The sequence below is a fragment of the Thunnus thynnus genome, chromosome 7, assembly GCF_963924715.1.
Source record: "Thunnus thynnus chromosome 7, fThuThy2.1, whole genome shotgun sequence".
Taxonomy (NCBI): Eukaryota; Metazoa; Chordata; class Actinopteri; order Scombriformes; family Scombridae; genus Thunnus; species Thunnus thynnus.
In genome coordinates, this window is record NC_089523.1 from 18,102,624 (window position 1) to 18,127,393 (window position 24,770).

At 42.0% G+C, this 24,770-nt stretch overlaps 1 protein-coding gene across 1 annotated transcript in view; it reads right to left on the bottom strand.

Annotated features, from left to right (window-relative positions):
• Nucleotides 1-534: 534 nt before the first annotated feature.
• grik4 (glutamate receptor, ionotropic, kainate 4) overlaps nucleotides 535-24,770 on the bottom strand; it is a 303,837-nt gene continuing 279,601 nt past the window's right edge. Inside the window, exons 15-22 of the mRNA XM_067594699.1 lie at nucleotides 22,504-22,617; nucleotides 15,289-15,398; nucleotides 14,079-14,252; nucleotides 13,438-13,603; nucleotides 12,467-12,692; nucleotides 7,590-7,718; nucleotides 7,283-7,401; nucleotides 535-5,718 (exon numbers count right to left, since the gene is read on the bottom strand). Coding sequence (XP_067450800.1) covers nucleotides 5,329-5,718; nucleotides 7,283-7,401; nucleotides 7,590-7,718; nucleotides 12,467-12,692; nucleotides 13,438-13,603; nucleotides 14,079-14,252; nucleotides 15,289-15,398; nucleotides 22,504-22,617 — 1,428 coding nt within the window. The 3' untranslated portion in view covers nucleotides 535-5,328. The remainder of the gene's footprint in view (nucleotides 5,719-7,282; nucleotides 7,402-7,589; nucleotides 7,719-12,466; nucleotides 12,693-13,437; nucleotides 13,604-14,078; nucleotides 14,253-15,288; nucleotides 15,399-22,503; nucleotides 22,618-24,770) is intronic.

Genomic DNA, 24,770 nt, shown 5'->3' on the forward strand with positions numbered 1-24,770 from the left:
TCAATCTTTGGAAGGTCAACAGAGACTTTTGGTGCCAACATTCAACAGAAATGACTTGTGACTGTTTTATGTTTCAAAAAATTTAAAGAAGTCACGTGTCCTTGTGTGGGGCAAAAAAAGAAGCTTTTACTGGCAGGTGATTGAGTTATTTCCACGCTAAAAGCTGGCCGCTTTATTTTATTCTTGTGAATACCTAACAGAGTGCTGGCTGCTGCACTTCCACTGGAATTTGACTTGGCTGTCTACTCCGTCTGCTGCTCTCTGGGTAATGATGCAACTAGATGGCCTCCAGCTGATGAATCAAGATGCCCACACTGTGATTTCCCATGGAGGCAGGTGCATGAGAAAGAGATCACATTCAAATACACCCACGCATGCACACTCTAACCCACCCACCCGCACACACACACACACACACATACACACACATACACACACAGAACTACGTAATCAATGCTTTCCCATCTGCGGGGCCATCCATCAAGGCAGGAATGAATAGTGAGGGAACGAAACACAAAGTAAATGAAGCTCCATTTTATTTCTCTGAAAGACAAACAATGTCAAGATGTTTTGGTCAATATGTTCAACAACAACTGTCAGTGAACAAAAGGCTGTATAACAGCCTTGACAGCGTCTCACCTTGGAGAGAATTCTCGCACTCTGAATACCTTTTCTTTGAGCACACAACAACAACAACAAGCCTTTTGCAATGAATTGCCGACAAATCAATAGAAACGCTCTCACTTAAAAATGTGCACCAGTCTCACTGTGTATTAGGTAGTTTCAACTCATAGACTGTTCTGTCTTTCAATTGGTATCCTTGGTTCCAATGCTTGTTAGTGGCTATATACATACACACTGTTAACCTTTGGAAATCTGCTGTCAGAGAAGAGGAAGCAGTTGTTGGACAAAGAGATGCAATTTTGGCAGTAGAAATGGGATGAACAGATTTAACAATTGCCTCTCGAAAGCAATAAAATCATACTGAATGCAGAGTTATAGACCATTTTTAAAACTCACAATATTTTATATATTTCTAAATATTACTTGGGGGCCTTGAATTGGATGCTGGGCTCAGAAAAGTTTATGTGAGTGAAATGCCAACCCCGTTCCCTCCCTCCAATAATTCCTAAATCCTTGAAGAATAACAATCAGTCACAGGGAAATTGGTAATGCTATGTGCTACAACTGGGTAAGCTTGAGGAGTGGATTTTCACACACCTCTGCAGGCACTCAATGCTCATCATGGGCTCCATAAATCCAAACAGCAGTTAGGCAGTGGTGGGTAGAGATGCACTTAATTTATGGACCTGGAGCACCAGAGGCAGAAGGGGAAGCATGAGCACGATGAAATAAACTCGACACAGCAGTGACATGCAGGTGGCGGCGGATGTTTATGTGCACGTGTCACTCTTGTAAGAGTTATATGGGTGTGTGTGTGTGTTTGTGTGTGTGTGTGTGTGTGTGTATAGTGTGGATATGCACTGTAACATGCAGGCGTTGGTGCGCTGAAAAACTTGTCATCTCTGATGCTGCGGCGGGAAGATAGTGAGACAGGCACTCAGAGAGGAGAGAAGAGAGAGAGAGAGGAAGTCTGAATTAAACTGTAAATCAGATCCTGGGTTTTTTGTGTAGTGTGGTGCTCACTCACAATCCTGAGAGAGAAATATCCACTGAAAATCACAGTGATAGATGGACTACGGGTGAGTGGATGCGTAGGCTACATAGCACATGAGTGAGTTGTTAAACTCATTAGCCTCCGTTAAGACTTCCCACCCACACAAATTCTCAGCTGTTCAACTGATTCACGAGTGTGCAGACTTTAATTTAGTCACGGGTGAGAAACGAGAGGTAGATGCATCAGGTCCTTCTGGTTCACTCAACAATTGTCATGTTTACTCAGCTAGAAATCCATAAATCCTCATTCTTCTTCTCTGCACGCATATATGTTACCACAAAAACAGAAGCACTGTCTGAATATTTCTCCCAGTCGAATAATAAAACATGAAAAACAAAGTGCACTCACAGGCTATTTAGCATGACAGGTCTAAACAGCTCAAAAGGTCATATATAGGCCTATCAGAGTAAAGAAGAGACAGAACCAGAAACCCCACGAAATGGAGGTTGTTTTAAGAAATGTATTTATAATGGAATAAAAATGTCAACATAAGAAAATAAAGCATATAAAATATAGCAGCCAAACCCTGCCATCTTCTCTCAGTGGTCTCCCAGCGAAGGTCGCCCAGTGTTTCAGAAGGATTTGTATTAATTCTTACTCTACTGCTTTTCATGCCTTCAAGGTAATTGGCAATCTCATTCCAACTACGCTTGATTTAGCACCCCAGTAAATGTTTTTAGTGTTTAAGAAGTTAGCATCGGGTGCAGCGGGAGCCTTCTTACTCTCACAAGTTTCTTAGTGACATTCAGCAAATGGATAGAAACTTCTTTTATAAAACTGGTAATGAAATGTGGGTCTTTTTTGCTATTTGCTTGGCAATTTTCCTTTAACAAGTTATTTTTTTATAAAGAAATATAGAAAGTTTACATCAAATGTGAACAGATTTGTTTTTACCACTATGCACATAATCTGTGAGTGTGTCCACATGTACTGTGTGTGTCCGAATTACATGAGTTGTCCATAATAAACACATACAAAGTATACACATGTAGGTCTGTATCTCTCTGCTCTATTAACATAATCAGCTTCAAACGATTGTTACTGCTGGAATAAAAAAAAAACCCCACTATGGACCACTACTGGTGATCAAACTATATTTACACACCTTCTGTGGGACTATAATTGTTCATTACTTGAGGATTAGATGCATTGGCACTATTGGCTCTTGAGCAAATGATAACAATAACTCTGCCATTCCTATTGATTTCTATGGGGTACCGAATCAAGCAGATTCAATGCTGTTTCAAACACTTATGTGTGTCTTTTGGGGGTTCAGACGCACTGCAGACCTGAGTCGAAATACCATTTTGAAGTCCTGAAATTCTTTTCAGCAACTGATTGAACTGACATTGAAAGAATGGAAAAAACCCTCTTGAATGCAAAATCTACTCATTTGTGATTCCAGTCACTCTTCACTGAAAAGTCTATATTAGTACAATTGTGCTAATATCGCAGTTCACTACAGGTCTGTAAATGGTTGACACACAACAGTCATGTTTACCAGCTTCTGAAACAGTGTACCAATCATTACCATTGATGCAATAACAGGTGGTTGAAAAATATAGGAGGTGATTCCATGTCTGTGGATATGAAATGTTAAACCAAATGACAGAATGATTCAATGGCAAGGTGAACACTCATATACAGGAAGTGTCTTAAAGTGTTCTCATTATGATTCTACACGAACAGAAACACATTTAAACATTTTGAATGATCAGCACACCCACCCATTTTTCAGGCTGCTTCTTTAAAAGAGCTTATGCAAGAGTTTTTTAACCAAGACAACCTGCAGGTGAAAAAATGACAAAGACAGAAAATGAACGTGGCTAATAAAAGTACAAGAGAGATGCCATGGCGGCACCTTCATGCTTGTGTTGAGTTGGTGGTTTAGTTATGAGGGATGGTGATTGACAGAACCTGATGGGCACATTTAAAATGATGCACACATCAGAGATAAGCGAGGAGCAGTGTAGACAGGTGGATGGCCTCTGAAACAGTCAGACTATCAAACAGTAACGCCTTCAGAAAGTCAATTCGGTGGGGAAATATTACATCACGTGTCACAGTCTATGCAACAAGTAAGTGGCTCCTAAGATTCCTGTTGCTGGTGGTTTGTCCTCAGTGTTTTCTTCAGGAGGTATGATCGATATATAGGAAAAACACAAATAAAGACGACTATTTTTTCCATAAACACAATAAAACTGAATTAATTATCCATGATCCAATCATTTGGTCTAATCATTTCAGTTTGACCTCACTTATCTGAATACCAAAACTGAACTGATACACATTTGATTGAATCTACTTTCTGTTATGTTTCTTTATCCATTTGCAGCGGCCTCTTAAATGCCTGATTAACATATTCTAACTTTAGGTTTTGCAGAAATAAATGTATGAAAATGTCAGAGAGCATCTAGCCCGATCTGAACTGAAATACTCCTCCAGTAGTGTGTAAAACATCACATCCAATAAAAGTTTAACTGCCTTGACATTTAAAAGAACTCAAGTCAACTGCTGATATATATAAAAAACCCTTTACCCGAGATTTCATGTGTTTTTGGTTGTGTCTGATATATGCTGTGTTTCATTTATACACAGCCTTGACCTTATGAAACCTGAAATCATTCTTGAAGAGACGGAGAAAGATACTGTAGAGGAGACTGTGTACACATTTAGAAGTGAGAGGTCATAAAGGAGACAAGTGATAAATGTTATGATGCCAAAGATGTCGGACATATGGAGGAGAAAGAGATGTCACAACACAGAGGAAGAAGGAAATAAATGGATAGTGAATGTGTATATGTGTTTGTGTGTTTAGCCATCATGTTATAAAGCAGGTATTCAAAACAGGAAATCATCAACCTTCTTTAGCAATTCATCATTCAGTGAGCATCTGCCAACACCTCTGGACATGCATCGCTGTCTTTCAGAGATACCAACAGTTAAAACATTTTTTAATAGAATATCACTACTATAAAAGAAGTCCGTGTGTCTGTATGTCTTGGTTTGTTTTCCAGGTTCAGATGATTTTGTTGTCTTCTCAAGGCTGTGGTGCTTTCTTCAGCCACAAGATAATACTTATGGTTTTTGGCACTTTCAAAAAAAAAAAAAATAGGATTTGAGGGATGACCTTGCATTAGTCTGTTCATCTTTGCAGCTCTTCAGAGGCAATATACGTTCATACAGTAAATTGTCTGATTAAAAAAAGGAACTTGTTTAAAGTTTTTTTTTTCCCCAAGAACAATAGAATAACAATATTCAGTATTGATAATCCAACAGAGGATAGAAATAATTTAAAAAGAAAAAAAAAGAAACAGCACAATGATAAATGACTGAAAATACTGCATAGTACAAATGCCCCTTAGCTGTTTTTGTCCGTCCTGTTTTACACGGTACAGAGGGCCAACAGGGACAGACCACAATGAGACAGACTCATCAGTTTTTCCTATGACCAAGGAAAAAATTCACCCCAGGAGATTCCAAAACTGAGTGCTGGCTGTTGCCTCTATGGCACGAGAGAGTCCGCAGCATTGTCCTGCCCTTGATGATTAAGCTCTGAACGGCTGACTCAAAATACCACATGACCTTTGATCCCTGGGAAGTAGAGAAGTGGCTGCTGGGAAAGTCAGTCCTGTTGGAATCGCCGGGCGTTATTCAGGTTCACTGCTATTTGTGGTCTTGTCCCACTCTATGCTCTCCTCGCTGTGTGTGGGAGAAGGGAGGGCCCCAGTGGCCCCTGCAGGACGCATCCTCAGGCCCTGGAAGCGTCTGCACTCAGGGCAAATGCGGATGTGGCTGCAGCCCCTCGCAACCAGGGCAGCCTCCTGTGCCAGTCTGTGAGAGAGGGGTTCAGGCAGTCCCGTGCCCCCGCATAGCTTGCCATTGCTGAGGCTGGCGGCGGCGGCTCGTGCCCGGCGCTCCTCCAGTGGTAAGGGCCGCGGCCGCAGTATTGAGGCTGCCCGTCGGCGCCTCACCTGCAGACTGTCGCGACACAGGACGATCCCCTGGAGCTCCCGTAGCATCTCCTCACACACTGACTGCTGCAAGCACACACACAAGGAGAAAAAGATAGGGGAGAGGGGGATAAGAGAGGGAGAGAAAGGGAGAGAGGCAAGAACACTCACTGACTGACTGACTTGATCAGTACAGACTGATATCACAGACACATAAAATACATTTCATTGTTATGTTTATATTCAGAATAGTGGGAACAACAGAGGTTGAAAATAGTAAAAAAGACAACACAAAGAGTACATTATGGAATTTTAAACTTACTTTTCAGACACACACAGACATATAACACACACATTTTATCACTTCACTGGGTATCTACAGTATTTTTAGCTGAAATAATTATGATAACAGACAGGATACTGCAGCTCAAGTGCAAGACAAGAAAGGGTAATTATCAATCCACACATGCTGCACATGAGCAGACTACTCACGCTAGACACACAGGCGCACACACACACACACACACACACACACACACACACACACACACACAGGGTTTACAAGTTCGGGTGAAACATTAATCAACGCTGGTCAAAAAGAAGAAATCACATGAGTTGGTTTTTGACTTTCACATACTGAATGTTTATTGAATTAAAATCACAGTGCGGAGTCCATTTGAAAAGACAATTATCAAGTATCTTTTAAAGGAATCACATCAGAAATAACATTGCATGCACATCTTTCTCCAGTATATTACTAGACCAATTTCATTGATGGAGTCCCCGCCTCAAGAATAGCACGGTAGAACTACTTTACTGGAAGAAGTGATTATTATCTGAGAATTTGAACTGGCCTTTGTTGTGGCAAAAATACCTCTCCAACAGCAGTTCTGTGACTCACAAAATCCCTCATATTCATCCTAGATGAAGCTACACTGACAAGGTGTATGATCATAAAATTCAGATTTATCATTTCTGTAATTTTTGCAGTGAAAAATACTTTTTGTTCTCTTTAAATTAAAAGAGTTCCTGCCTTCTACTTTCCATTTCTGGTTCTACTGATGGTCCATTATTAACTGAAGTACAGGGGGTCTAACGGCCACAACTAGTCTGTTACTGTCCATCCATTCACCCTCCGATGGAATGACTTCTGGTCTCTGTCAATCTGACTGAGCGAAGATGTGCACACAATGCAAGGCATCTTGTAAGTAAAAATATGCTTAGATTAAGGCTAAGATAAAACAATAACAGTTATTTTTATGAGTAGGCTGTCATTGCCAGCACCCTGCAAGCATGTATTCACCAAGAAGATCTAGCTACATTCAATATTATATGTTATGTATATGTATATGTATATGTATATTCTATGCAATATATATTTATGAATCTACCACTATAAATAAAAAATAATCCATATATGCATGTAGTCTGAGTGAGGTATACTGTAAGTGAGGTATATCTTTGGTTTTGTGCTGATTATGTCTCATAGGCTGGACGGTGGAAGGCTGCGTGTCAAGTGAAACCCAGAGGAAGACATCTTTTCCTGTCAAAGCTGTGCATTGTGGGAGAGCCTAGAAGCTCCGCGGGGGGGAGGGTGCCAGGGAGGGGAGAGGGAGATAAAGCAGATGCAGGTTAGATAGCCCTCTCTCACCTCAGTTCCTGGTGTCTGCCTCAACATCCACACAAACTCCAGCACTGCCATGAAGATAGCCACCAGCAGGCCGCACACAAGCACCACAAAGATACCGCCGATGTTCTCCATACCCAGACCTGGAGACAACAGAACATTCATAGAAGAAGTGAGAGTGAGAAGGAGAGGGAAGATGGGAAGAGGGATTCATAGAATAAGAAGAAGGAGGAGAAGAAATCAAAATGTATAAAGTGTTGTTTCAAACAAACAGTCTGACAAGCTGAAATGGTGCTGAAGAAAAAGCGGATGAGGATTAACCCGGACAAACCTTTGGCACGGTGGTCCTCCTCCTTTGGACATTTGCCACCATCCCACCACTTCCTCTTGAGGATCTCCAAGCGATTGTCCTCCTGCAGCTTGAGGATGGCCAGGTCAAACTCATCACGGTACACTGACCCTGGAGGGAAGAGAGGGGCAAAACTCAACTGTACACTGCAAAACAACTTATTTCAACCTGCATTCTGCCACACCTTACCGTCTGACAAAAACACAGTGGCAACACACTCATTTTGTGACATTTTTCGTATTGAAAGAAAATAGAGATGTACTGTGGTAAAAGTGAAATGATGTCACTCTATTAGAAAACTTTATTTTAACAAAAAATAAGACTTCAAATATAAGATTGAAAGGGTTTTGCTGTGTTCTACAGGTTATATAACAAGGCGCTGCGTAATTCCGCTGACGACCTGGTCTTCCTGCTTGGTGATTTTAACAGATGCGATGTCTCCACACTCTTGCCAAATCTTGAACAAAATGTAACATGTCCGACGAGACTGAACAAAACTCTGGACCTATGCCTTGGTAATCTGGACGGCGCTTATGTGCTCAGGTCTCCTCTAGGACTGTCACGTTATCCACCTCTTACCAACGGACTGCCACTTACTAAAGAGGGCTCAACCTGCTGTCCAGCATATTCAGGCCTGGACAATAACTCAGTGGAAGAGCTGAGGGGCTGCTTTGAGGCTTCTGAGTGGGACTTATTTATCAAAGACCAGGAACAATTATGAACCACTAAATTACACTATTATTAGCCATGTGAACTTTTGTGTAGACTGTAATTAAAACAAAGGATGTCAGAATTTACCTCAACAATAAACCATGGGTTAACAAGGAACTGAAACATCACCTAAATCTGAAGAAAAAAGCCTTTCTGCAGGGTCACTCTCAAAAGAAGAAAGAGCTAAATAAGGAGATAGGACAAATGATCAAAAAAGACAAACTATAAGGACAAGGTTGAGGAGAAATGGAGAACTGGCAATGCAAGCGATGCTGGGAGGGGACTGAACAAAATGATGGGCAGGCAGCAGAAACCAGCCCCTCAATGTGAAGATCCCCTCGGTTTCTCAGACAATCTGAACTCATTTTCCAGATATGATAAATAGGACTTCAGTAACAAGTGTGAGGCTGTCTGCACTGAAATGACCCCATGCCCTGTGATCCTACAGGAGAGAGATGTCATCTCTGTGTTACAAAGGGTTAACCTCCGCAAGGCACCAGGCCCAGATAGACTCAAGGGGAAGGTCCTAAAGGAATGTGCTGCCCAACTGGGACCTATTTTCTCCCAACTGTTCCAAATATTCCTCAACTCTAGCTTTGTCCCCCAGGCCTGGAAAACAGCGACCATCATCCCTGTCCCAAAAACATCTCATGCCAAATCTCTTAATGACTTCAGACCCATCGCTCTCACACCTCTACTTAGCAAATGTATGGAGTGTCTAATATGTAAAGAACTCTCATCTCAAACATCTGAGTTTATGGACCCCATGCAATTTGCCTACAGAGCTCATCAAGGTGTTAAAGATGCCACACACACTCTCTCAGATATAGTTCAATGTCATCTAGACAAAGACGACACTCATGTCCGCATTCTTTTTATGGATTTCACCTCTGCTTTTAATACAGTCCAGCCCTGTGACCTGAATGTCAGCAGCAGTTTGGTTCTTTGGGTCAGTGAATTCCTGAGAGATCGACCGTAGCGTGTCTACATCAACAACACCTTTTCTGACTGCCTTGTCCTGAATACAGGTGTCCCTCAGGGATGTGTACTATTGCCCCCTGCTGTTCTCAATATACACAAATAAAGTGCAGTGTAACAGCAGTGACTTCTTCCTTATTACGTATGTGGATGACATGGCCCTGGTTGCCTGCCAGCAGGATATGAACAGCACCTCCTACTGCCAGTACATCAACTGCCTCGCCTCCTGGTTTGACAACAGCTTTTTTGACCTTAATGTCACCAAAAGCAGGGAGCTGTGTCTAGGAGGCAATAGGAGAGCAGGCAGTGCAGGTCCTACTTAAAAACCAATCAGTATGAAGGGCCAGGAAGTGGAGCAGGTCACCCACTTCAAATATCTGGGACCAGTAATAGACAATAAACTCACCTTTCAGGACAATGTCGACTACATCTACAAGAAAGCAAGACAGCGCTTTGCTTTCTCAGGAAACTAAGGAGCTTTAACACCAGCCAGCACACTTTGTCCATGGTTTACAAATAACTAACTGAGAGTGTTCTCACATTTAACATTGTCTCATGGTATGGAAACCTCTCAGTAAAACAAAAGAAAAAAACTGACTCAGGTCATCAATCAGGCCAAAAAATCAATGGAGTCAAACAACTACAACCCCAGGACTTATTTTCTCAATCCATAACCAAAAAGGCAATCCAGATCTACAATGACCCCATCCGTCCTCTCCACTCAGCATTTCAGTTGCTGCCATCAGGCCGCAGACTGAAAATTGCAATGGCCAGGAAGAACGATTACAAGAAATCCTTTATTCCATCAGCTGTGACCATCCTCAACAACAGCCTGTTTAAATAGGCCCCTTGGAACTTGCCTGCTCCCCCACCCCACCACCCACATACTATTATTATTGTTATACTTATGAGGCTGCTCTCATTCTGCAACCTACCCAATCATTTCTTTTAATGTAGCTATTTATTGTTAAGTACTGCTGTGTAATATACATAGCTGTGATGGTTATGACGGATTTACTCAAATGCCAGTGGAAGAACAATCCAATCATCACTGTTATCACTGCCACTTAGTCACTTTAAGACTTTATCCTACCGTTAATGTATAATTATTGTGTGTTGTTGTCTCATATGCCAGTGCCAAAGACGTATTTCCATTTCATGTAAATTTAACGGACAGTAAAGTAGTCTGAATCTGAACCTACATCACAGTATGCGGTATGGAACGTCATTCACTAAAGAGTGGGTTTATCTATCCCTTATACATCAAAGGAATTGAAATTAATCTTGTTTACTTTAAGATGTGTTTTTTCCCCCGTCTGTAGTTTGACTCAACCTGAGATCAAAGTGTAAGTAAACCTTGTGTTTATACTCTCAGAGCAGCGAGTGAGACGTACGGCAACAGCTCCACATTCAACAGGAACAATATTTCAAATTCCCTTTCTCTCGACCTCCCTTCTCACATCACAGCATGGAAACAGCCGCTCTATTAAAGTCTGGCAGTAAGTCTCTCTTTTAGTTTCTCACTTTTTGCATCATTTTCCGCCATGATAGCAGCTAATGGTTTGGCTTTGCTGAGGCTTTACTTTTCAATTTAGCTCTACCCCTGCTCTTCATTCCCCCTTCTCAGCATCAACATAAATTATACAGTGTATTTAAGCAAAACCATCAGCTTTTGTCCTCTGGTGCCTTCATTTCACACTGAACTTCATTTCCCCTCTGCTTCTCCACTTCTCCGTCTGTCTCAGCCACTGATATCCATCAGGTCTCCAACGTGTGTGAGACCTCTAAAAGCTAAATTCTCATTCAGCTTCTTACTATGAGTCATGGGGTCCTACATGAACACTATTTTTTTTTGCCAATGTTTGAAAAGTTTGGGTGATTTCATGAGACAATTTCTGTATTATTCTTTTGTCTGTGCTCCTCTTACTGATTTGGAGCACATGGGTCACATACTTCCATGCACCAGTCAGGACTTAGCAAATTTTAATCAAATATGATTACAGTTGTAATCATATTACAACCGCAATCATCGTACCAGGTCACTGTCACCATATCTGACTGACGCAGAACCACACAATCCTGTTGAAGCAGATTAGCTGAGTTTTAAACTGTCATAAATAATACCTAGAGATGTTTTTTTTTCTCTTTAAACTGGCATTAACTGTTCTGAACACAACACTGATATATCGTCATCTTTTAAGTTGATTTGGCAAACTAAGTTGCTTATTTACACATCAAACACTCCACTGCAGTGTCTCCGTCCACCTGGTGAATGTAAGTCCAATATTCATTCTCTTTTTAACCTCTGTTTTTGGTCTCTATCATCTCCTGAGGGAAATATCTGTCTCTTTAGCTACTAAATGCTCCACTATAGGGCTGCAACTAACAATTATTTTGATTATTGATTAATCAGTTAATTATTTCTTGATTTATTGATTAGTTGTTTGGTCTATAAAATGTCAAAAAATTGTGAAAAATGTCGATAATTTCTTGTTTTGTCCCAACCAACAGCCCATAACCCAAAGATATTCAGTTTACGATCATAGAAGACTAAATAAACCTGAAAAAATTCACATTTAAGAAGCTGGAACAAGAGAATTTAGGTGTTTTTTCCCTTAAAATATGACTCAAAACAGTTATTATGTATAATTTTAATTATAATTCATTTTCTGTTGATCAAGTAATTGATTAAGTGACTAATCATTGCAGCTTTACTTTACTGTGTTTACCAACTAGTTGCTAACTGTGTTTGCTGTTTGGTGCTGAGCAGGTGGTGTACAGTGGGGTTTTAGGGCTTTTTCTCTGAAAACAGCTGCCTGCGGCCAAAAACAATGCCATGAGAGCAGTGAGAATGAACCAAAACAGTTATGTTGCAGATGGACAGCTAAACAATGTGCTGAAACTCACTAAAAAGTTCTACAAAGCTGAGGGGAGATGCAGAGTGGGATGATAATTCTTTATACGTTCATCACTACAAGTGACATTACATATTATCATTTGATACATTGTTATTATTAAAAATATTAATTATAGCTGCTTTAAACTTTGACTGTTATATTTAATGTTTAGAGAACCATTTTAAGGAGTTTTAAGCCCTCTTTTCTCTTTCCCTTAATCCTAATACTCTAAGTTTTTCCTGCCCAACTCTCCACCCATCATTCTCCACTCACCCAGTGGCATGCCGATGCCGTAGCCCTTGGTGTCTAGCAGTCCTCCGATCTGCGTCAGGTTGCAGTTCCTCTGGCGGTAGTACTCGTTCATGGTGCTCTCCAGCAAGTAGGCATAGTTTGAGTTGAGGACACGGGCGATCCCCTCCTCAGTACTTTTCACAAAGACACTGGGCTGCTTTGAGTGCATGAAGTTCCACATACGCTGGTAGGTCTGGTAGCGAGAGTTCTGCAGAGCAGCGAGACAAGATACAATCAGGACAAACAGACACAGTCCAATATGGGAGACATTAAAAGTCTGTCAGTTGCAGATACATTTTCCACTTCTGCAGGGGTGGAGATTAATTTTCATTTGTTTTTATTTGTCATTTTCTTCACTGATGCATTTATTCAGACTCTGATTCTGTGGAAGGAGTACTGCAGTTAAATGTGAATCTTTTTTTTAGTTTGCACACCTTTTTCCATTTGAGAAGCTTTGAGAGCAGAATTTTCACACATCCCCACCTGTCCTCTACTTCCTCTTGGCATGCCTTCACTAACATTATTCAAGGTCCGGTGGATGTAAAAGCATCAAGGAAGACAAGGCTAACATCTCTCTTTCCTTGCTTTTCATCCCTCACTGTCTTTTTGTCCTGTAATACACTCTTTCTCTGTTTCTTGTTTTTCACTCTCTCTCTCTGAGGTCAAATCTTAAGAGGATGAAAGCGGATAGTGTGTGCCTCTCTTAGGGACTCGGACAGTGCCCCATCTCCCTGAGGAGAAGAATATTGAATTGTTTGTGGCAAAGAATAGACAGGAAACAGATAAAACCTGTGGTTAGAGGAGGAAGACAGGAAGGACAGGAAGGTTATGAGGAGGATAACATCACTGGTGGCCCATCGATCACAGAGGGCTCTGAGGTGAGTGCGTGTGAGTGCCTTTGATTTAAGAGTATAAACAATCTACCATATGCAATGATGTGTATAACCCCTGACCTGGAAGAAAGTCATTGTGGATCCTCCATGCATGGTGCCGTATTCAATTGCCGTCTGATCTGCCAGGTCATCTACTGACTCTATCGGCACCTCCATCCTCTGAACTGTTAGGAAGGCGGCCAGGTTGGCAGTGTAGGATGAGATGATGATTAATGTAAAGGCCCACCTGTGGAGGACAAGAATATATGTATTCACCTATAAAAGTTATGTAAATGTGCAGGAAAGTGTATGAAGATAGATTGTCTGGGGGAAAGTGTAGGAGGATTAAAATAACTGCACACCTGAGAGGAGAAGAAACTGCACGATTTACTGTGGATGACGGGGTGGATGGATGAAAGGGTGGTTGTGCATGGATGAAGGTGACAATGCTCAGTTTGGATGAAAGAAAGTAAACTTCATACTGTAAAGAATAAAGGCAGACATACGCAGACGATGTCTCACATATGCACATGCACAAGTTTCATCACGTTCTCATACTGAACCAGACGAATAAATGAAAAGATGAAGCACAGGGTCCAAAAATACCACTGAGAGCAGATCATAGATGAAATGCCATGATGGAGCAATTAAAACCGAGTCAAATGGGTGTGTGCATGTGTGTTTGTTGGAGAGCATTGTGTGTCTGTGTAGGTAATACTAACCACACTCCACTGACGCAACGTGTGGACAGAGCTCTGGGAGCAATGGTGGATCCTTGCTGCATGAAGCCTCCAACAGGGAACCAGAAACTGTTGCCGAGTGAGTACTGGTTGATCAGCAGGTTACAGCGTCCTTTTAAACAGGGGTGGGGGTTGTACCACTCATACGGTGTCAATCTGGGGAGTGCAAGACAATGGGGTTAGACAACAGAGGGAAGAGGAGGAGGGGTACATCCAACAGGAGTGGGAATGAGAGTCGGATAAAGTACTCTGACGAGAGCTAAACTCAAGAGACGGGGAGCAAACGAAAGGGAGTGAAAGACGAGGAGCAAAACAAGTCTAACAGTTAACTGAGCACAAAGTCACCTTCCCCGGTTCTCTCGAGAGACTACAAACCTGCTTTCCATTCCCCATGTGCCGCCTACTTAAACCCTGGGAGTGAACAAGTGTGATTGGTATGTTAAAATATTGCCCTATGAAGCAAAAGTAATGTGACAACTTATGTGCTGTATTGAGACAGCAGTGATTTCTCTGTCTTAAAACTAGGGTATAATTTCCTTCTGATCTGCCAAAATTAATAGCAACTGACAAAGAAAAGAAAGTAAGTAGAGTTTAAGGGTAGTAGAGGTAAAGAAATTTAACGCATTGCTCACTTAGATTGCAGAGGGAATATTTTGTTTTAATCAAAATTCAGCATAAAAAGGCAAAATCTTCATAACTGAACAAATCACATCTCTCTTCTTCAATAGATATAGTTCATATGGCAGTAATGTAATGCAGGGCTTAGAACATCTCTTTAGAAAGGTAATACCTGTCTGAGCAATCATGTTTATTTGATTCCAGCAGGTGTTACATAAGATGTATAATTTGCATTTTTGATTAAGTTTCTTCATAATTTACAGTGCTATGTGATAATGCTTCTTGTTGTATAAGCAATAATGATTTGAACAGCAGTTATGCCAGTTTCCTGCCTGGCCAGCAGGTGTCACTGTGACGCTGGAGACCTACCATTGGGAGGAGAACATCTCTTTCACTATGATGTGGAAGATCAACAAGAAAGATTGAAGAAAGTAGACAACAGACACCTGTTTCCTCCTTGAAAAAAAAGCCCATCACACCTTTTTGTGTTTTTACTGTGTACTCTAACCCTTTAATTGTCTCTCAGTTCATTTCTCTCACTCTAAAAAGTGTATTTTACTGGTGAGCTCTCTACCTGGCCACCAGAAAGAGGACACAGCTGACAGCCAAGTAGGCCAGAAGCATGAAGAGCCAGACTCCAGGGGAGAAGGGATCCAAGAAGGAAAAGTAGCCCGGCCTCCGTCCCTGGAACACACAAACACACACAGTATGGAGTTAAAATCATTAAAGCCTGCTCAGACCAAGAAAACATTTGATCCCATGTTCACATCACATAAGTCGACCTAACAAGGGATTCTGTTGAAGGAGGGGGTGAGAGGTTAAATACTTACTTGTAAAGGTGAAGAACTAATTAGCATGTGAGAAAACATCTGAGTTTCTAACATCACCCCCATACAGTGAGTGCCAAGATTAATTAAAAAGAAATGTTGAATTTCAGTGTTGATTCCTTTGCCCCAGGCCCAGTTTGGTCTGCGTTAACCAACATTTACTGCCGCCTGTGTAATTTGGGAAAGATAAAAAAAGGTGACTGGGACAGTAAATAATAGGATTTTGATGTGATAAGCACAGATTTCCCTGTCGCAAACTGATAGCACTATAATTATATGAATATCATTTGCATGTAAACATTCAGATCAACATTGTACGAAAGCACAAACTCAGTCTCCCATGAACTGTCAACAGAGTGTCACAGGGCTGGATATTGACACAACATCACAGATAAGAGGTTTTATTCCCTGGATTCAAGCACTGAAAAAAGGAAAAATATGTGAATTAACTGAGAACTATTTCCTGTTAATTGGTCTATAGTGTGCTTTTACACGAAATTACATTAGATAAATCATATCATAAAGAACAATTAGAGGTCAAAATTATTAAAAGAGATAAAGACAACAGTCACCATTTGTGCTTGCCGCAAGGTTGCATGCAGCAGAGAGAGAAAGGTCAAATAATCAACTAAACCATTACAGCTACATTAAACAGAAATTCATTTCTGTGACCTATAGTTGACTTGCTATATGACTGGGAGCGTGCAGTGTCCCAGCCGGGAGAAAAAAAACGGAGAGAGATTAATAGCTTTGGCTTGGACAGAAAGGCTAGCTGTGCAGAAGAAGCTATGGGCTGTTGCTTATATGTTTGGATTGGTAACCAGTGGTAGAGGAGATAAAGTGGCTAAAATACGGGTGGCAGCTAGTAGACCAGTGGGAATATAGGGGCTAATTCCTAATGTTTCATTATCCAGCACCAACAGCCATTGTCCTCTAAATGAAACCAATTACTGGTGAAGCAGCGCTAAGTAACAGAGTGATTGTGTGTGCTTATTTATGTGTGTGTGTGTGTGTGTGTGTGTGTGTGTATTTTTGAATGCTCGTATTTCCTATGCGCATGTATAGCCCGGTTGACCGAACATTAGCAGAGGAATATTAGCCATTTATACACGTATGCAAGTCCACCATCTGTTAATGACTATGAAATGGAGATGGTTGTCAGGGCCAGCAGGAAAGTTAAATGGTGGTGATCAAACAACCAACTGTCCAAGTGTTGTTATGAGAGGGATGCACTCAAACATGTTGAAATTCCTTATCTTCCATTTCTGTGTCAACAGGCAGCTCTGTGGTACCCACCTGAACAAACCCAAATCACTTTTATGCAAAAATACTCAATTAGGTACTCTAGGGGGACATCACGCATGCCAAAACACTGCAGTAATACATTTCTGAGGCCTTCGAAAATTAAATTTGCTGCAAGAGGGTGAGATTATTTTGGTGGGCATTTGTTATGATAAACGAACCCCCATTTAGACTTGTGCATAGATGAAAAATCATTAATGTGCCTGTAATCACTTGCATACTCTATTAGCCTGACTGAGTAAAATAGGAGTCGTGCAGGAAGCAGGAGAGCAGAGTGAGATTCAATATAATTTTTAGCAAGATTCAAATCAGCCTGCCAGTCTTAATGTCTGTCAGTCTATCTATAGAGTGTAATGCTGACGATAATGATGATAGCCGTCTGAAAATAGAACAGTGGAGTGGTGAAACACACAATGGCCATCTCAGATGTAGAGGGTTATTTGTAAAGTGAGAATCGCTGCCAAGCTGCCTCTTGTTGGCGCTGGCATTACTGGGGTAACAGCAGTATGTGCTGACATGAGTCTTCCTGTTTGCTGGTCCAGTTTGGCGCATGCTGAACCAGCGTTTTGTTAACTGCTTGCCCCGCTTGTCCACATCTTAAGTTCTCACCAAGGTGCTATTACTAAGATGAAGAGAGCTGCAGAGACGTGGGACTTACATGCCAACAGATGGCAAAGAAGTGAAGGTGCAGGAGAGCAGATCAGAAATAGAGACAGAGAGAAAATGTAGGATGAGACATTAGAGTCGTGCTGGTGAGAAATCTCGACTCTTGCTGGTGCTATAATATGTGTGCATTAAGATTCAGAGACAAAGTTATATTTTCAGGAGTTGGATGGGAAATTATCCATGGTGACGCTGCAGCAGACACACTAATGAGCACACAGACATTCAGATAGGTTAAATGGGAACAGCATAAGATGTATTAAAAATCTGTGTGCACACTTCCATTTTCTCTGAGAACTTTTTTCCCTCATTTTCCAAACATTTTATAAACTGTGTCCTCAAAGGAACAGGCTTACTGAATCTCCATTTAATGATAATCTTGTGACGACAAAGTTGTGGTGCCATAGTGAAATGTTTTTAAAGCTGTCTAATCATTTATATATATATACATATTAAAAATGGATCAAATGACTAGCACCAAAGGCTGACAGAAAAAAAATTACCAACTAGCTGGTGAACACATTGAAACATTTAGCAGCTTGAGAAGTTGGTGGAGAGCAAAACAGAGCTAAAAGGAGAGTGAATATTAGATTTAGAATTGTCGGGCGGACACAAACACGATTCCGAATGAAGGCTAATGTTGCTCCGCGTCTGCTAGATGTGTAAATTGTTTGGTAACATGTTAGTCATAAAGGTGATAATGTCAGTTTTCTATTTACAGCTCATTGTGCTGTCTTCAAGTATCCAGTAAGTGCAGCATTGAAACCTTGTTTGAGTGACCCATAGAACAGGATGACTGCCTCGTTTCCTGTGATGTGAGGAAATGAAAGAGCAGTGCATCTGTCCTTCACAGTGGCTTAGTTCTGATTCATTGCTGTAATTGAAGGTTGTCACTGCTGTTAGTATAGTTATTCATTTTTTTATTTACATTTTTAATTACAAAAGAAAAAAGACCAAATACAAGCAACCGTGCCAGCCAGTGGTTACAGACAAAAATCAAAAAGAAATAAATATACTTGTGCAGCTATTAATAACTTATGTATGTAAATATTGAATGTACAATTGAGTGGCTCTTAGTCCATACAGCATGGCCGAGGATTATTATTTAAACAGTGAGCTTGTATTGGTGGTCTGTTCTCACTTCATTTTAGAAGCAAGACAGACAGTGTCAGTAGCGGTGTGTTTGTGTGTGTGTGTGTGCTTGTGTTTCAAAGCTTGTCAGCAGCTGTCTGCCCTGTCAGTCATCCACAGCAGGGCAGATAAAGTGCATGCTTGGGCCACCCAGTGCACGGTGAGCACCCGTGCTGAACAGGAGGCAGCAGGTAGTTGACTTCTGGCAGGGGGAAAACACAGCAAGCAAGCATGGCTAATCTGGCAGTTACCCTTTAATGGGTGATGTACATTTGTAGGAGATGGGAGACTCCAAACTGCACTCATGACAAAACGACTTAACAATGCAGTAGTGCTGATTTGCGTGATATAATAATAGTTTAGCTTGATGCAGGAGTTAGATAAACAGATTTAAGAGTAGAACAAATATCCACTCTCCACTCATCAGCATTTGGTGCCGTGTTTGTATTATGTTTATTAGTGGCAGGGGAATCATTTTACAGAGATTTATTGTCATGTTAAGGCGATAAGAGGGTGTAAGACGAATCATAGGACGGAAGAGAATGCAGACATGGCACAGGGGGTGAAACATCCTTTATGACCTGTTTTTATGAGTATATCTCAACAAATAGAATAGCGAGGAATTGCCGGCTATAATGGTAGTCCCTTCTTCCTCTCTACATGCAGACAAAGAGATGTACCTTGCATTGCCCTTGTTCTCTCCCAACTTCACACTGTGCGCCCCCCACCCTCCCACCTGTCTCTCTCCAGGGATTGCCTGCATGCCAGGACGGTGGCTGAAGGAGTTGGTGAGGTTATCCAGTCAAGGATTTCACCTAGTCATCCTGCCTCTTGGTATTCATACCACACTGTTGCCCCCTGAGGCTGCCTGCCTGAATACTGACTCACTGAAGGAGACTTCCCATTGTCATTTCAACTCTCACTCTCTCCTGCTCGCCTCCCTGCTCTCATTTCTCCATCTTCTCTCCACCCCCTTCTGCTTCTCTTTCTACCTATTTCTTGCTCGTTCTCTTTTATGTCGTCTTTCTCCCTCTCCCTCCACTCTGTCTCCCCACCGTCTGTCTTTGATAGCGTGTGCATTACTAATTGTGTCAGAGCACATGCTGTCAGCTGTTACGTGTGTCGCGATGGCTGCAGGAGCAATCTGTGGAGAGCAGTTGATATGGCTGAGGTTACAGGGTCACATTCACAACAACATCCTGCTGCCTCTTGGGATCTCCAGGTGGTCTGGCTTTAAGTCTGTGTGTATTGAGTACGCATGCGACTGTATGTGCACTTGTGGGAAACTATGTTGCTGTGTGCATCTATATGTGCAGGGCTGCATGTGTTTGTGAATGTGAAGTTTTGTCTGAAGACGTGTGTGGCCACAGAGTCAATAAAGCTCCATATGCCACACTCTACCCCTTAGGGAAGCTGCTGAATCTGACACGGCTTCTACACACCCCTAATTAACTCCTATGTCTAATTAAGAACCGCTTGCTCTTTCTTTTACGCACACACATACACCGTGCTTTGTCATACTGAGGGAAATGCTGAAATGATGGAATTGGCACAGATATAAAGTACCGCAGAGTGTTGGGCTCTTGGGTTACAGTGTGTGGCTTTGTGTTGTACAGATGATGAATGTTATGGGATGGAAAGTTTTTATGAGAAGAGCTTGACAGTCGCTCAAGGTTACGTCGGAGTTCATAACTCTGATGCCCAATTCAGGCCAGAAGTGACACATATTATACCGGCTGCTGAGGTCTGCTGTGTGTTGGCATAAAAGATGTCATTTGTGTGTACAAATCAAATGTGTATAGTTTATACGGCCTTGGATGATATTACAGTATGTGTCAAAGGGCTTTATATAACATATAATATAACATATAATATACCATACAACATCACTGTACAAGGTACTAGTAACAACAAAATCCTTAACCAGCTGCAAAAAAGTTGTTAAGGTGAAGGTGAAGCTTGCATTTTCCAGACAAGCTGCAAGCTGCCTGCTCCTTTATTTTTCATTTTCATGTTGTGTTCCAGAAATCACCCAGCAGAACAGTGGAGTTAAGTTAACAGTAATCCCTGCAGAGAATCAGTTCTTTGTGCAAGGTAAAACACTGATACACAATCATGTGGCAGGTAATTAAGAGTTCTGATTTGCTGCTGTTCTGAGTACTCAGACAGTTGGAGGAAAAGCTCTGGTGGAGGTTCAGTCCAGCGTCATAAATGTCATAGCCATCAAAGACAGAAAATAATGACAAGAGAAAATGAGTATTTGTATGTATGAGACAGACATATATATAATGTATTCATACTGACAGAGAAGAGAAATGGAGATTAAATAGCCAATAGTCTGAGGGTAATTAATACCCAACAGGCACCTTTATTTTATTGCATTCACCATTCTTATTGATCTGATTGAAATTTTCATTTAAAGTTTAAAATAAGCAGCAAACCCCCTTGTAGAAATCACTGTGTCTTAGATCAATAGTCAGTGGATTAGAACTAAACAAGTGCAGTCACAGAAATTCAAAAATCGAATTTCAGAGCCATGCTGAGGGACCGCTCTGAGTCAGATCTGAGAAAATGCCAAAGGGCAATCGGAGAGTAAAGAGAGCATGAGGAAATGAAGGTGGGAGAGAGAGAGACAAGGAGAAGGGACATCTGTCTTCACTCAACCCATTATCTTTTACCTTTCTCTTTTCTTTCTATCTTTTCAAACACTTTATACACCAGCGCGTCTTAGTAATAACTGCCTTCTTTGTTTCTCTCTTAATGACCTCTTACTCAGGATGAGGGCGTCAACTGGGTTGAGTCTGTGCTAATCCAACTCTGTGACTCGTTGTGCCAGTCCTGAGGGATGTCAGCTCCATATAACCTCCTCATGCTGCCATCTGCATGCCTGCCTCCCACTTCAGAGGTGATACACTACCCAGCAGCCCATTTAACACTGCACCTGCTGCAAGCATCGATTGATTCTCTCCAACTATTGGTGCTCAATTGAGCCCCTTATTGCTACACCTATTAGCGCCGTGCACCAACTGGGTATGGGTGAGCAAGCGGGAGGTGTACAAGAAGGCAGGAGCAAGAGGGAATGTGAGTAAATGCCCCTCTGGGATACTACACTAATGTTAACTTGTGCACGTGCCAAAGCACATCAGTGGGGACTGTGGCTGCGTTATACTGGGCCCTGCTGTGTCACCTCGCGTTTTGGGGAGGGACTGATGATTAATGGGCCACTGGCTTATTTCCACCAGCACTGCTGTTGTTTCACTGTTTCTTGCTTGGGCTTGCTCTCTGCGGGGCATAGAGGCCATTACTTGTGTGAATAAGACGGCCAAACCCAATCAGAGGGCAAACAGAAAACAACCATGAAAGTGCTACATTCATCAGGAAGTTCACATTGTAAAACACACCATCTGGTGCTGGCAAGATGGGGGGCCATAGCAACAGAGGGAGGAAATGGGTAAACACAGGAGAAGTGAAAAGACCTGGACACCGTTAAAAAGTTGAGGCTGCAGGAACAGAAGGGTGTGGATGTTGTGGAGATAAAGTAAAAGCGAGAAAGCGAGACTAGAGGAGAGGAGGAAAGAATGATGTAGAGGGTATATTCTTGAAAACACATGGATGCAAGGGAAATAGAGCAGCTGAGAGGTAGAAGAGGCGATAAGGTGCAAAGGAAAAGAGTTTGTGGAAGGATTTAGTCAGACTAAGAGAGATAGACTTCATGGGCCAAAAAGGGAGAGTGGTTCTTTTCCAGCCATTAGACATGGCTGACAGCCTGCTGTGGTATGTCTGCAAGCTGTACGAAAGGCAGTTTGATCGGTTAGAGTGGGTGTGTGGATGGGTGCGGGTGAGGGGGCTAGTGGGACATAACTCACCAGGTGGACGCGGTACATGATGCTGATGCCGAGGGTCATGAAGGGCTTTGAGAAGTCAATGACTTTTTCACGCTCTGCTGTGATGGTGAGGCCGGCAACCGCCAGGTCAGCTTTCTGAAACAGTATCACATCATGTACATACATATGAGTCCATGACATCCATTGAGAGGCATACTGTTACTGGCATACGTTTATGACATAACCATTAGTGTGAGTGCTTGAAAAGAAGACAAGGATGACATAAGAAGTGGGCTACTACTTGCTAATTCCCTAATAATGACCTTTGGTATCCCATAGCCTCTTTGTCCGCCAATAGCGCTATCTGTGGTGAGGATAATCCAGCATTGGCATTGTGTATGTGTGTATGTGTGTGTGTGTGTGTGTGTGTGTAGGGCACATGAGAGGCTCAGGGAAGCCATTGTGGCTGGCCAAGGGAGCACTGTCAAGACAAATCACTTGACAAAGCAGCGACTGGTAAAACACACACTTAGAAACACACAGACGCACACACGTAGAAATGGTCAATGTACACTGAATACTGGACGGCTCCCCACTAATAATATAGGACAGCAAAGTGCAACTGCAAGGGATTTTTCATATCCCTGAGGAGCAGAGAGTGAAAGCAGCAACGCGTTCCTCTTTGTCTGCTGCAGGAGAACTAAGAGGATTGGGGAGACTGAGAGGAATGGGAGGATGAGCGTGAGGAGAGGGGAGTTCTGCTGCAGCGCTGCAGATGCCACTCAAAATCCACGACCCACTGTTTGTGTCTCGAGGAAAGAGAGAGTGAGAGAGGGGCATCTGACACACATGAAAGAGCGTTTTTCCTACAACATCCATATCGACGTAATGTGAAAATGGATCACTTTTTTCTATAATTATTCTGACCTTTAGAACAGGTTCAAAACACTAGCAGAAAACACTTAGAGCTTCATCTAAAAATTCCATATCCTGCTCTGTCTGTACTTCAAGTGCATTACACTTAAAATTTCCACCTCTTTCACCTTGCTCCAGCCTACACTCCACACTGAGGCCGAATGTCTCCTGCTGCTCTATCCTCAGCCCCGCAGGCTCTGACCCTCCATCATCAGCTGTCCCCAGCCTCCCCCTCATCTTTTTTTCTCTCCGTCGTTTGAAAGTCTGATCGTCTGCTCCCAGCGCCGGAAGGAAGCAACGCGCAGGGAACGACCATCGAGGCAATTTCAACAAAGAAAGTCACTGATCCTTTGAAAAATGAACACACAGTCGTAACAGCCACTGAAATATTTATGTGACGATAGAATATTAATATTGATTACTGGATTCCTCTTCCTGCTGTTATGCCTTCTAGTATAACTAGAACTAACTAGAAAAAACAAAACGCAATGTTAGCTGTTCAATATTGCATCATACCTATTTCTGCTTACATTCAATCATACAGTATCTTGTTAACTCGGTAAAAAGGACAAAATAAATGTGAGGGATGAATTAAACATTTCCCTCTGGGATGTAGCATTTGACTCTAAGAATTTGGTCTTTGGAGATCCTGTATGACTCTGTTCTCTTACTGCAGGGTTGTGGATTTGTAATCAGGACATACTGTACTTATACTATAGTCTGGACTCCTCCTGGCTCATCTCATTGTAAGATCAGGCTGTCTGACACTTGTCAAACTAATTACCCTCATACGTTGAAATATTGTCCAGTCTGAATAGTACTGGCAGGGACACAGGTATCTGTTGTCCTGAATAACCTTAGGCTGTCCTCCTTTTCTGCTACCAAGGATATATTTCATATCCTTTCAAGTTATCCATTAAACTTGAAACCGTGGCTGTTCCTTTGTTCATTTTTTTTCACTGCCATCTTACCCATTCCTTTCTAAGCCTTTAACCAAACAAGCTCGATCCTTTCTGTCCACTGTGGAACATCCCTCCAGATGTCCCCCATCCCATGACAAATCCCTCTCAAGCACGTCTCGACTTTTTGTCTGCCCCCCCCCCACCTTGCCACTCCACAGCTCGAGTCGCTGTCAGATACACATGTCGACGTCGACTATGGCCCTGCTGAAGGTCAGCCTTCCAGAGGCAACTACAGGGGACGACGGGGTGGCAGGCTGTGACAATCACAAGAGCAGACTCTCCCTACTTTACATACTTAATGGCTTTGCCCTCCATTATCCCACAGAATTAAGACAGATCACCTCTAAGGATCAACTCAATCCCTCTCTACTTCATTCGCTTTTCTCTTCCTCACCCCAGTATTCCTCGCCTGTTTCACTTCTTTTCCTCCTC